The 11,452-nt window shown below is 45.2% G+C and overlaps 1 protein-coding gene across 2 annotated transcripts; it reads left to right on the top strand.

Annotated features, from left to right (window-relative positions):
- The first annotated feature begins 667 nt into the window (after positions 1-667).
- NMI (N-myc and STAT interactor) lies at positions 668-10,471 on the top strand. Of its 2 annotated transcripts, none has more exons than XM_059476353.1 (11): positions 668-857; positions 954-1,075; positions 1,931-1,981; positions 3,307-3,384; positions 3,648-3,794; positions 4,824-4,919; positions 5,397-5,571; positions 6,027-6,133; positions 6,248-6,443; positions 7,070-7,176; positions 8,651-10,471. In XM_059476353.1, exons 3-11 carry the CDS (start codon positions 1,937-1,939, stop codon positions 8,867-8,869), a joined length of 1,170 nt encoding a protein of 389 aa, XP_059332336.1. In that variant the 5' UTR covers positions 668-857; positions 954-1,075; positions 1,931-1,936; the 3' UTR covers positions 8,870-10,471. The 2 variants fall into 2 exon arrangements, with proteins under 2 accessions (XP_059332336.1, XP_059332335.1); XM_059476352.1 differs by having other exon boundaries at positions 4,821-4,919.
- The last annotated feature ends 981 nt before the right edge of the window (positions 10,472-11,452 follow it).

Here is an 11,452-nt window from a genome sequence, read left to right as displayed (position 1 = left end):
CATCCATCCCTGCCCTCTGGGATTCCCTGGCTCCTGTCCCTCCATTCCTTGTCCCCAGTCCCTCTGCAGCCTTTTACCCTCCCTTGGATGAGAACTCAGGGCTTTCTCTTCCTCAACACGACTGAACACCACTTCCTCAACGCCACTGAAATCCAGGTTTTTCCCCAGAAACCTCTTTAGAGGTCACATTTCGGTGTCAAGCCGACACTCGGTTATCCAGAATTCTACACGGTAATTTCTTGGAATGCAGCATCTCCATGCGCAAGGGCTCTTTCTGTCCCGGATGCTTTTTGCCACCGAAATAAGCCATATTCCTTATAATACACCACGTAATCCCAGAGAATTACGAGTAAATAAATAAATAAACACACAGACAAACTCAGCGGAGTCCGCTAAGTTTGTGTTATTTGATTTCGCAGCCGGGACGGGCGAGCAGCGGCTCCGCCGTCAGGCGATGACCGCCCTCACGCCCGCCCTCAGGGCGCTGCCCCAGCGCCCTTTCCCCGCCTCTTCCCGGGGAAAAAACAGGGATTTCCCCGTTTTCTCCACATTTGTGCCTGTTAGCCTCATCAGGGCTCGGCTGAGGAGCGGCTCCTCCCTCAGCCCGCTCGGACAGAGCCAGACACACCCCGATACCCCGGCGGCTCCCCGGTGTGTGAGGGGGCCGGCCGGGCTCCAGCCCCTCCCTCCCCCGGGCCGGGAAGCGAAAGCGAAAGGCGGCCCCGAGCCGGCTCCGGAGGTGTCTGAGGAGCCGCCGGCAGCTGCAGCAGCCCCGGCCGTGCCCCCAGCCCGTCCCCCCAGCCCGTCCCGGCCGTGCCCCATAGCCCGTCCCGGCCGTGCCCGCCGGGAGCCGAGCGGTGAGGGAGGCCTCACGTCCCTTGGAGGAGTCGCAGATAAACCAAAGAACAACTGTTGTTCATTTCTGCTTTCACTTTCCTTTTTTTCCTCCACAGAAAACTGTACAGCAGTCTCTGAATTGTCGCTGCCCGGTCCAAACCAGAAAGGGATTCCGGGCTCCAAAACCCCAGTTTCAAGGCAGGGCGGTGCGGCTCAGAATCAAGGCGAGGATTCCCAGGTGAGAGGGTCAGAACTGCCGGGATGAATCGGGAATTTGGGCTGCTCCCGCTGGGATTTCAAGGTCAGGCCGTGGAGTATCCAACTGTGAAAAACGCCAGTCGCTTGTTTTTAAAATTTTAGAAGTTTAATAGTAGTAAAATGGTTATAAAAACAGTAATACAGTTAGAGTAATACTAATTTGGACAATTTGAATTAGGACAATATGAGACAATAGAAACAAAGAGTTATGGATGGCCGGGTACCTTTTTCTGGGCAGCATAAGCCTGAAAAAGGACACAGGTTAACAAAGGATTAACGCTTAAAAACAATAACCTGTTGCATGTTCATATGCCTCATCCATGATGCATAAATTCCATTCAAACACAGGATTCTGTCTGGGCAGTGTCAGCTTCTTCCTCTGAATCCTAAAGGCATCATCCTGCCCGAGCGAGGCAGGAAGTTTTTCTCCTGATAATGGAGCAATAAATTCTCTTTCTCTAAAAGATTCAGGTGTCCTGTGGCTGCTATCTCACTACAAATCCTTTCTTTAGAAAAAAGTATCCTACAGCGCATAGTTTCTATTTTAACATTTTGTTATACCCTGAAACTATATTTAACACACTACTTACATGAATTAATCCAGCATTACTTTCTAACACAACACATGTAATATTCATTTTGATATCTGTGAAAATTATTGTGAAAATATTTGTGAAAAAGGAGGCTTCAGATATGCAGTATCTGTCACTTTTGCATATGGAATTATACATTTATGTTTAAAAATTTTTTCAGCTTAGCACAGCTTCTGGTATTCCTGATATCAGTTGCATAAAAAATATGCACAATGTTTTAATTTTTTTTCCTGGTCCCTCAGGTTTCCATGGATTTTACCAGCCCTCCATTATCTCTCCAAGACAATGGTTTTGTAAGTATTTCCTGATGTGCTGCCTGGGAGTGAAATCGGTATTTGACTTTCGTATCTCTGACTGACTCTGAAGGTTTGTGCTCCCACTGCTACTGCTTGTCTCACCTTCTTCCACCCTTTAACACTTGGGGCATTCCCCATCTCCACCTCCTGTTTCCATGGGGAGAATCCCATTCCCAAGGTTCTGCATCACAGATTTTCCCAGAACTTTCTGTCCTGCCTCTCTTGCTCATCTGCCTTTGTGGAGGATTCTAGGGGAATTTCCCTTTTCCTGGGATTCAGCTCCAGCAGTGCACAAATGGTTTGGATGGGACTTTCCCTGGCCTTTCTTGTTTTTTCTTGAGTATTTTTTTTCCTTCTTTCAGGATGTGTGAAACCATTTTTTTAGTAAAAAATCATTTTTCTTATTATCTTCCAGCTGTTGGCACGTGCATCCTTTTTATTCTCTGCACTCAATCCCTGGAGTGAAGGAATATTTTTCCCATTGTAACTAAGACACAGATGGATATTTCCCTCTTGCTTAATTTGAAACTGGAAGAAATACTTTCTGTTTTATTATTTTTAGGAAATACCCAGCATTATCAAGAGAACTGACAAGATCATCTAATTCAGATCTTTTCCATGGATTATCTAATTTAGACCTTTTGCTATTTCTAAATTTCATGGTTCCCATTCAAGCTTTATGTAGTCTTGAGTAAAAAGGGAGAGAATATTTCAGCAGATCTTTTTGGATTTTTTTTTTCCTGCAGAATGTTGCAGCCGTAGAAATAAATCAGAACAGAGATTTTCCCTCTCTTTGGGCTTTGTAGTTTCCCTGCCCCTGTGAACTTGTGCCCTGAATTTCAATTCTGAAATGGTTCTTTTATCACCTTCCTTGATGCTACCTTTTATTATCCAATCTCCCTGAGCTTGGAAGATCAAAATCCCATTTTCGCTTTTTTTTTTTTTTTTTATTGACACCTCCTCCTGGAGGCACTGCTGAGAAAGCACAGAGCTAAACATTTATGGGTTTGAGGGGCTTAGATCTGTGTGGAAGAACATGGAGAAAACTTGATTTATTATTTAGCTAAATAATAAATTCACCTGTGCATTTTAGCAGTTAGATAATTAGCAAATAATAATGGCTGGCCAGTAATTCACAATTTCACAGATTTTTTCCTGGCCAGCCATTAAAATAATTCAACAATTTGACCTAAGTGAATGATGTTTTAAATTTTTTTTGGTTAAACTTTTTAATTTTTTAAAGATTGTTTTAGAATTGTTTGGGGTGTCTCAGCTGTTGGCCAACAGAGGAGAAAACCAACGTGTTCCTCTTCTCTCTGCAGAGTATGGTACCCACTGATCCGCTTGGGACACCCCTGGAAGAGATTGAAAAACTCAAGGAAGAGCTGAGGATATGGAAGGCAAGTTCTGTAAAGCACATGGAGTCATGGAAATTTGCTAAAATACAAAAATTGGTGCATCCTTCTGAAATCAGATCAAACCCCCCACATTTATAACACCTTTAATTTGTTCTGCTCTTCCATGCTTTGTGCTTGTGTTGATGGCACTCTTGTGAGTTGAATATTTACCCAAAGTGTTAAAAATTAATAAGTACAAAGGGCTTACTCAAGGTTTTGTTTGTTCCTCTAGAAATAAAACTTAAAATCTTCCTTTTGCTCTCCAGATAAGACTTGAAGATGCTGGGAAGGTAAAAGCTGACCTGCTTTACTCCAAACTAGCAGCAGAGGCAGAGTGTGGCAGAGCAGAGAAGCAGCTGGCAGAGCTAAAGGAGCAGGAGAAGCAGAGGAAGGACAGGATCACCAGCTGTGAGGTGTGCAGGGGGCTGGAGGTGTTTGCAGGGCTGGGAGGGAGCTGGGGCTGGCAAAATGGGAGAACATTCCCAGTTTCACCAGTTTCACTGGCTTTACCAGTGTGCAGCTGTGCTGGTCGGATGTTCCACATGTTTTTTGCTGCACTTCGGTTTTTCTCTAGCAGGCAAAGAGACTGCAATAAACTGAATCTGTTTTGGGGTGAAAGCTGCCAAAAGCAGCCTTGCTCTTCCAAGGTTCTCCCCTGTGGATGAGTTTGAGGTCTGGGTGAAGGGGATGAAGCCCAGTGGGGTGATTGCACTGCTTTGCCAGCTCCCTGCTCTGTCAGAGGTCACAGCACCCAAAGGATCAGCATTTCTTAGGTGCCAGTGAGCTGGGCAAGAGCCAGGGCCTGTCTGAAGAGGGATTTTCCTTCTAGAACTGCTGGTTCCAGAACCCCTTGGTTCATTCCCTCAATATTCCATGGGCAGGAACAGCAGAAGGTCCCACAGGCTGCCAAGGAGGTGCTTCCAGTGAGCTTTGGTGGATCACTCATGAGAAATTACAGCTTTAAGCCATTACAATATAATTAATAGCTTAAACACGCTCAGGTTGTGGGGAGATTTTCTGAAAGCTGATTTTTGGTTCTTTAATCACAAAAGTTTGGATTTGTACCCAGGAAAGGTCATGATGACCATGTGGCTTTGGCCTTCAGCTGATGGGAAGTGCTCCAAGTGTCTGCAGTGGTTGGTGACTTCCCAGGAGCCACCTTGTGATGGTGGAAGAAGGTGACAACATCTGACAACATCTGCTCTGCTTCCTTCTCATCCTCTCACATTCCCTGTCCAGGAAATCCTGGATTTGCTCCCAGAGCTTTGTGTCCAAGCAGGATTCCTTGTTCTGGAGGAATTATGGAGCAGACAGGAGGAAGGAGGAGGACATGAGGAAGGAAGAGCAGCAGCATAGCAGAAACTGCCCAGATGTTGCTGAAATATATTTCTGTCTTTATTTAAGTGTTTAACTCTGCATTTCATCTTTTTGGCCTGTAGCAGGAACTCTTGATGCTAAAGCAAGAAAACACTGAGCTGAAAAAGGAGATGGAAAAGCTCAAAGAAGACCTGGAAGAACACAGTTCCCAGGATAATCCGGTAAAGGAGGGGAATATTTGGAAATTGGTCTTTTAGGAGGGCAGATTTTTATTTTCAGAGAATGGTTTGGGTTGGAAGGGACCTTAAATCCCATCCCATTCCAACCTCAGGGACACCTCCCAGTGTCCCCAAGCCCCATCTGGCCTGGCCTGGGACACTTCCAGGGACCCAGGGGCAGCTGCTGTGGGAAACCTGAGCCTCCCCACTGAATCTGTCCCTCTGAAAGGCTGCTGGGGCCACTTGTTCAGCATTTGAACCTCTACTAATTTCAATATGAAATAAACCTGAAAGTTTCTTATTTTTCCTGGCAAGCCAGTTTGAAGCAGGGAGAGGATATGGAAATAAATCCAAGAGGTACTGGAAGTGTGAGAGGAATGGAAGCAAGCAGACATTGATTCAATGGAAGGCAGTGGAATCAAAAAATATTCATAGCATTGGTAATATTCAAGTTTTCTTTTTCTTGTGTCAATTCTAAAGTTGGAGGTTAAAAAGAAGGTGGCAGAAATGCAATTGAAGTTCACTCACCTGGAAGAGATGAAGGATGATGGGGCAGATGAGGATATGGACACCCACTGTGTGTTTGGGGTGGCCACAAAAACCCCCTTCAGACTCAGCCAGAACCAGGCACTGCTGACTTTTGAAGATGAGGAAGGTAGGATGTGTATTTTAATTATAAAATTTATGTCTCTGATGTATTTCACCTGGTAGTGGTGGGGTTTTCCCCCAAGGGTGTTTTGAATGGAACAGGAAAAAAATCTTATAATATTTTATACAATAAAAGCATCTTTCATCAGCTTAAGTTCTACTAGTCCCACTCAAAATCTATTTTATATGTATAATTAATAATATATTTGCTATATTTATTGTATTATTTTAGTAACATTGTTTGTTATTAATAAAGTCGGTATAATATTTTGTTATTATATTATTTGGACTACATAAAACCGCAGAGGTTTTATGGAAGTAGGCATGGATGCTTGGGATCTGGTTGCCTAATTATTATTTATTTCTGCTTTACTGGTGCAAAAGGAGATTTTTTAAGAGACTGGGGAATAATTTGGGGTTTATAATGATTAAACAAAGCTTTCCATATCTGATTTCCCCCAGTTGCCCAGAGGCTGACAAAGATGAGCAAGCACTGTGTGAACCTGGACAACAGAACAGCAAATGTGACAGTGAAGCCTTTTGAACTCGACATGGGATTCCAGTTTGAGGTAAACAGCTGAAATATGCAACTCTCAAAATCTGAGCTCTTTAAAAACTTTAGGGTCTTTTTTTACTTTTCAGTGTTTTCAGTCACAAACTGCACAAAAATTTGATGTTTTTAGCTCCACGTCACTGTCTCTGGAAAGAAGATCAACATTTCAGACATACCTGAGCTTCCCATTCCTGAAGAATGGATGAGAGACAAACTTGAGCTGCATTTCTACAAAACTGAGCAGGCAGAAGGAGGAGGAGAAGTAGAAGAAGTGACCTACAACAGGGGGTCTGGGACGGGTGTCATCACATTCCTCAAGCCTGGAGGTAGAGTCTGGAATATTTTCTTATCCAAATCCAATATTTTCTTGTACAAATCCATCAAATCCATCCTGGGTTCCATTCTGGGGTCACCACTGAGTGTTGCAAACTCTTCCCACAGGGAGCTGATGGATCCCCCAGAGATGTGGGGAAATAAAGCAGTTTTTCATCACATCCTTTTGGAGCAAACACAACCTGCTCACAGTTCATGAGCTTTCTTTCACAACTTTTCCCAAAAAAAACCTGATTTTTTCCCTCTGCCTTGCCAGGCACTCATTCTGCAAACAGCAAATCAGGAAGATGAGTTTGATTTTAGCTCTGCTGCAGGACAGTGCAGTTGGACAGGCATTCCTGTTGCCCAGCTGGATGGAATTCCATGATCAATTCCACATCCACTTGGAGCAGCTGCTTCAGATTTATTTCGGAGCTTTGTGGGCATTTCATGATTTTGCTTTTTGTTTTGGAAGTGCCAAATAAACTTTTTGCAGAATGCCCATAAAGAATCTACAGGTGTGCCATCCTACATTAGTTGGATGAGCTTGGTCATTGAAATGTTTATAAAATAGTGGTTAAATTATATTAAATAATTAACTGTTGGTTTTTGTTTTTTTTTTTTTTTAATTCTCTTACAGCAAGCTACAACTTTGTGGGATGTACTAAATACCCTTTCTGTGCAGAGGAAAGGTGGTTCATCATTTCTGTCTCACCACATTTTGATTTCCACTTGATGAAGTTTCAGGTAAAGGAATCTACTCCAGGCTGATAGAACAGAGAGGTGGGAAATAGGAGGAGGGGCGGAATTTTCACTCCCTTTGTGTGAACTTCACAACTTCACAGTGGGTGTGAAATGGGCTGTTGAGTTCATGTGAAGCTGCAATTTATTTTTAAAGGGTGTGCTTGTGTTTCCTTGATGGAATTACCTCAGCACTCCCCCATGGCTGTGCTGGGCTGTTTGGGAAGGAGCTAAAGCACAAAGCTCTGCCAGGATCCCAGAGTCCCAGCAAATGCAACATTTGCTCATCCATTCCTTGATTTCACTCCTCGTTCAGCCCAAATTGTGAGAGCTGCCTCATCACACTGTGCTTTAGGAGGAGATGGCGATCAGGGCAGAATTGTGTCTATCATTAGGGCTTTGTCATTAAGGCATGGCTGCAGGACACACAGCTGGTGTGGGGCATGTCCTGGCAGGGGTTTTGTGGGGTGGTGCTGGCAGGAGCCATCGGGGCTCCCCAAACCCAGAGTGTGGCTGCATTAGGGAGTGCAGGACACACCAGTTAAAGTGTGGGCTTGGAATCGTGGAACCACAGAATCTCCTGAGCTGGAAGGGACCCACAGCATCACGGATCCAGCTCCTGGTCCTGCACAGACACCCCAAAATCCCACCCTGGGCACCCCTGGGAGTGGTGTCCAAAGCCTCCTGGAGCTGTTGGGAATGTGCCCATTGCCTGGGGAGCCTGGGCAGTGCCCAGCACCCTCTGGGGAAGAGCCTTTCCCAAAATCCATCCTAAATCTGCCCTGGCCCAGCTCCAGCTGTTGTTCCTCTGCTCCCAGAGGGCAGAGATGGGAGCTGTCCCTCAGGAGCTCCAGACTGGGATGAGTTTCCCCTCCCTCTTCTCCAACAAACCAAGTGCCCTGAGCTGCTCCTCCAAGACCCTTCATGGCAGTGTGAGTCCAGAGTTCCAGACCCTACACTGTAGTGTGAATCCAGACCCTATATGGTAGTGTGAATCCAGAATTCCAGACCCTTCATTGTGTAAATCCAGAGTTCCAGACCCTTCATGGCAGTGTGAATCCAGAGTTCCAGACCCTTCATTGTAGTGTGAGTCCAGAGTTCCAGACCCTTCACTGTAGTGTGAATCCAGAGTTCCAGACCCTTCACTGTAGTGTGAATCCAGAGTTCCAGACCCTTCATTGTAGTGTGAATCCAGAGTTCCAGACCCTTCATTGTAGTGTGAATCCAGAGTTCCAGACCCTTCATGGCAGTGTGAATCCAGAGTTCCAGACCCTTCACTGTAGTGTGAGTCCAGAGTTCCAGGCCCTTCATGGCAGTGTGAGTCCAGAATTCTGCTCTTTCCAGAGAAATTCCCACTATCTAAAGTTTTCCCCTCATCAGAGATCCCAGCCACACCTGAGCAAGGAATTCAATTCCCATCTCTCCCAGTTCCCTTGAGTGCACAGCTGCTGTATAATCCAGGTTTGTTTTTCCTCCCCAGCCACACTGCAGGGTTTCCAAGAAAACCATTCTGCTGAAAGGAGTCCCAGAGGTGGAAGAGGATGAAGAAAGTGTGCAGGACATGATTGAAATTCACTTCCAAAAGCCAAGCAATGGTGGGGGGGAGATAGAGAAAATCAAATACATCTCCAAAGGAGCAGCCTATGTTTGCTTTGAGGAGGATACTGAGAATGCCAGCTCAGGAGCCAGAGAGGACTGATGAAGTTTCAGGGATTTCTGTAGATATTGTGCTTTAATGCTCTGAGATTGATACTGCAGCAAAGGAATCCCTGCCTTCCTGCCTTGTCTCATGGCTCTGGCTTTGCACAGGGAGTCAGCAGAAGTCCCTGCCTGTGGTACACATGAAAGGCACAGACCAAGCCTTCAGCAGCCCCTGAGACAGCTCACATTTTCTGCAACTTTCCATATTTTATACCTTGCAGATTTAAAAATACTCCAGAGTGGGATGAGTGGGTTATTTCTTACATTCTGGATGCAAAGGCCATATTTAATTTAATCCCAATCCAAGCCTCCTCCCAGTCCTGCTTTAAGTGCCAGAGTTTCAGAAGGTGGCTCTGGCACAGCTCCAGTCCTGCTGAGGTTGCTGAGTGCCACCAGAACTCAAACACCTGAAAGAATCCTGTAATTTCATAAAAGCCACCTTATCAAATTAGTGATAGAATTAAAATAGAAAATGGGAAGAATAGAATTAAAATAGAAATTAAAATAGAGAGAATTAAATAGAAAAAAACCAAGAAATTTCACTTAAAAATGGCTTGGCATTTGCTGCCTTTAGCTGTTTGTAGCCTGCTTTATTGTTTGATTTTAATATTTATTTCTGCAATTCAATTTTCCTCATTTTTGTTCATGATTTTGGTAATTTAAAACGATTTCAGCCAAGGATTGAGCTGGTGCTGGACCTGGTTTTGTAACAGTGCTGCTGAACAGCCCTGAGGAATCTGGTGATCCCAGGCTGGAGAGAGTGATTTTCCAAGGAGGAATATTTTTCCTTTTCTGCTCTCATCCTTGGAAAACAAATCCTCCTCAGACTTTGCACTTTTGTCATCCTTGGGTGCTGAAATGGTTTGGCCCTAATAGTCTTGTCTCCAAACTAACATGAGCCTGACATTGGAAATAATTTATTTTTGGGGTATTTGACATCTTGATGTGCAGGGAAAGGAGAGGGAATACCTCAGGGATTATTATTGCAGACAAACTGTTAACTGGCAATGGATAAAAGTTGAATATGGAAAGTTAAAAGGCTGCAAACACCAGAGTTTATTTTGAATTTGCTGTTGAGTGAGATCCATGTGACTGTAGCACCTCTCACTGTTTAGGGCATGCAAAGGCAGGGATTGATTACCTGACCATTGGAAAATAATAATAATTACTTCAAACAAAGTAGTGCTGAAGAATTTACAGAAATTGTGCACTTTTGCACTCTCAGGAACGTGGTAAGACCAGACACCTTAAAAAGAGAGGGGGAAAAAAACCTGAGAAAGGTAAAAAATGTCATGAATTTCAACTGTATCTCACTGATAAATATTGACAAGTAAATCATTAAAAAGGAAAAAGCTTAAAATTCTCATAAGGTGTGACTCATGAGGAGTAGTGAGAAGCTGCAGGTTTTAAAGCCCAGAAAACAAATCAGATTTTTACACTTTAAAGACAATGTCTGTAAATGTCTTGCCTTTGTCTCTGATGAATTATGGCTTGTGATGATTGCCCTGTTAAATTTTAAAGCAGCAATGGTGCTTTAAAGGCTGGAGACTGGTTTTAATGATGAACAATAAGAATAAAGTGTCGGTGATGTGTCTATAAATATCAATACCCTTTTTTCCTCCCTGCTGGGGTGCCTTTCTCTCGGGCTGGGTGGTTTTTATTCCCAGATAACACACAGGGACGTTCCCAGCTGCAGTGTTCACCCCAGCACTGCTGTCCAGCTAAACACGAGGCTCTTGGGGCCAGGGGAGCTGTGCAAGCACAGCCTTTGGGGTGCCAGGGGGGTGTCCCTGGCCATGTGGGACAGGGGGAAGGAATTCCTGCCTGGGACGGTGGGCAGGGCCTGGCACAGGGTGCCCAGAGCAGCTGGGGCTGCCCTGCATCCCTGGAACTGTTTGCTTTCCGTGCATGTCCCTGTCCATGCGCATCCCTCTCCACTCCTGTCCTTCTCCACGTGTCCCTGTGTGTCTGTCCCTGTCCACACTTGTCCTTCTCCCTTGTGTCCCTCTCCATGCGTGTCCTTCTCCACGCGTGTCCCATTGCATGCATGTCCTTCTCCACTCCTGTCCTTCTCCATTTGTGTCCCTGTGTGTCCTTCTCCCTTGTGTCCCTCTCCATGCGTGTCCTTCTCCATGTGTGTCCCAGCCCACACGTGTCCCTCTCCACTCCTGTCTTTCTCCATTTGTGTCCCTGTGTGTCCTTCTCCCTTGTGTCCCTCTCCATGTGTGTCCTTCTCCACGCGTGTCCCATTCCATGCATGTCCCATTCCATGCATGTCCTTCTCCACTCCTGTCCTTCTCCATTTGTGTCCCTGTGTGTCCTTCTCCCTTGTGTCCCTCTCCATGGGCATCTTTGTCCATGTATATGTCCCTGTGTGTCCCTCTCCATGTCTGTCCCTCTCCATACCTGTCCTTCTCCATGCATGTCCCTCTCCCTGTGTGTCCCTGTCCCTCTCCATGCATGCCCCTCTCCCTTGTTCCTCTCCATGTGTGTTCTTGTCCATGTATGTGTTTATAGAGTCCCTGTCCCTGCCTGTCCGTCTCCTTGCGTGTCCCCGTATATGTCCCTGTGTGTGTCCCTC

This window comes from Ammospiza nelsoni, chromosome 7 (genome assembly GCF_027579445.1).
Source record: "Ammospiza nelsoni isolate bAmmNel1 chromosome 7, bAmmNel1.pri, whole genome shotgun sequence".
NCBI classification, from domain to species: domain Eukaryota; kingdom Metazoa; phylum Chordata; class Aves; order Passeriformes; family Passerellidae; genus Ammospiza; species Ammospiza nelsoni.
Note: the sequence above shows the minus strand (reverse complement) of the source record. Positions and strands in the feature narration are given on the sequence as shown.

Excerpts from the sequence above, each read along its gene's own strand:
- NMI (XM_059476352.1), top strand. The coding sequence starts at position 1,937 with ATGGATTTTACCAGCCCTCCATTATCTCTCCAAGACAATGGTTTT. Across the intron at positions 3,795-4,820 it reads ACAGGATCACCAGCTGTGAG|CAGGAACTCTTGATGCTAAA; the intron begins GTGTGCAGGGGG and ends TTTGGCCTGTAG. Across the intron at positions 4,920-5,396 it reads ACAGTTCCCAGGATAATCCG|TTGGAGGTTAAAAAGAAGGT; the intron begins GTAAAGGAGGGG and ends TCAATTCTAAAG.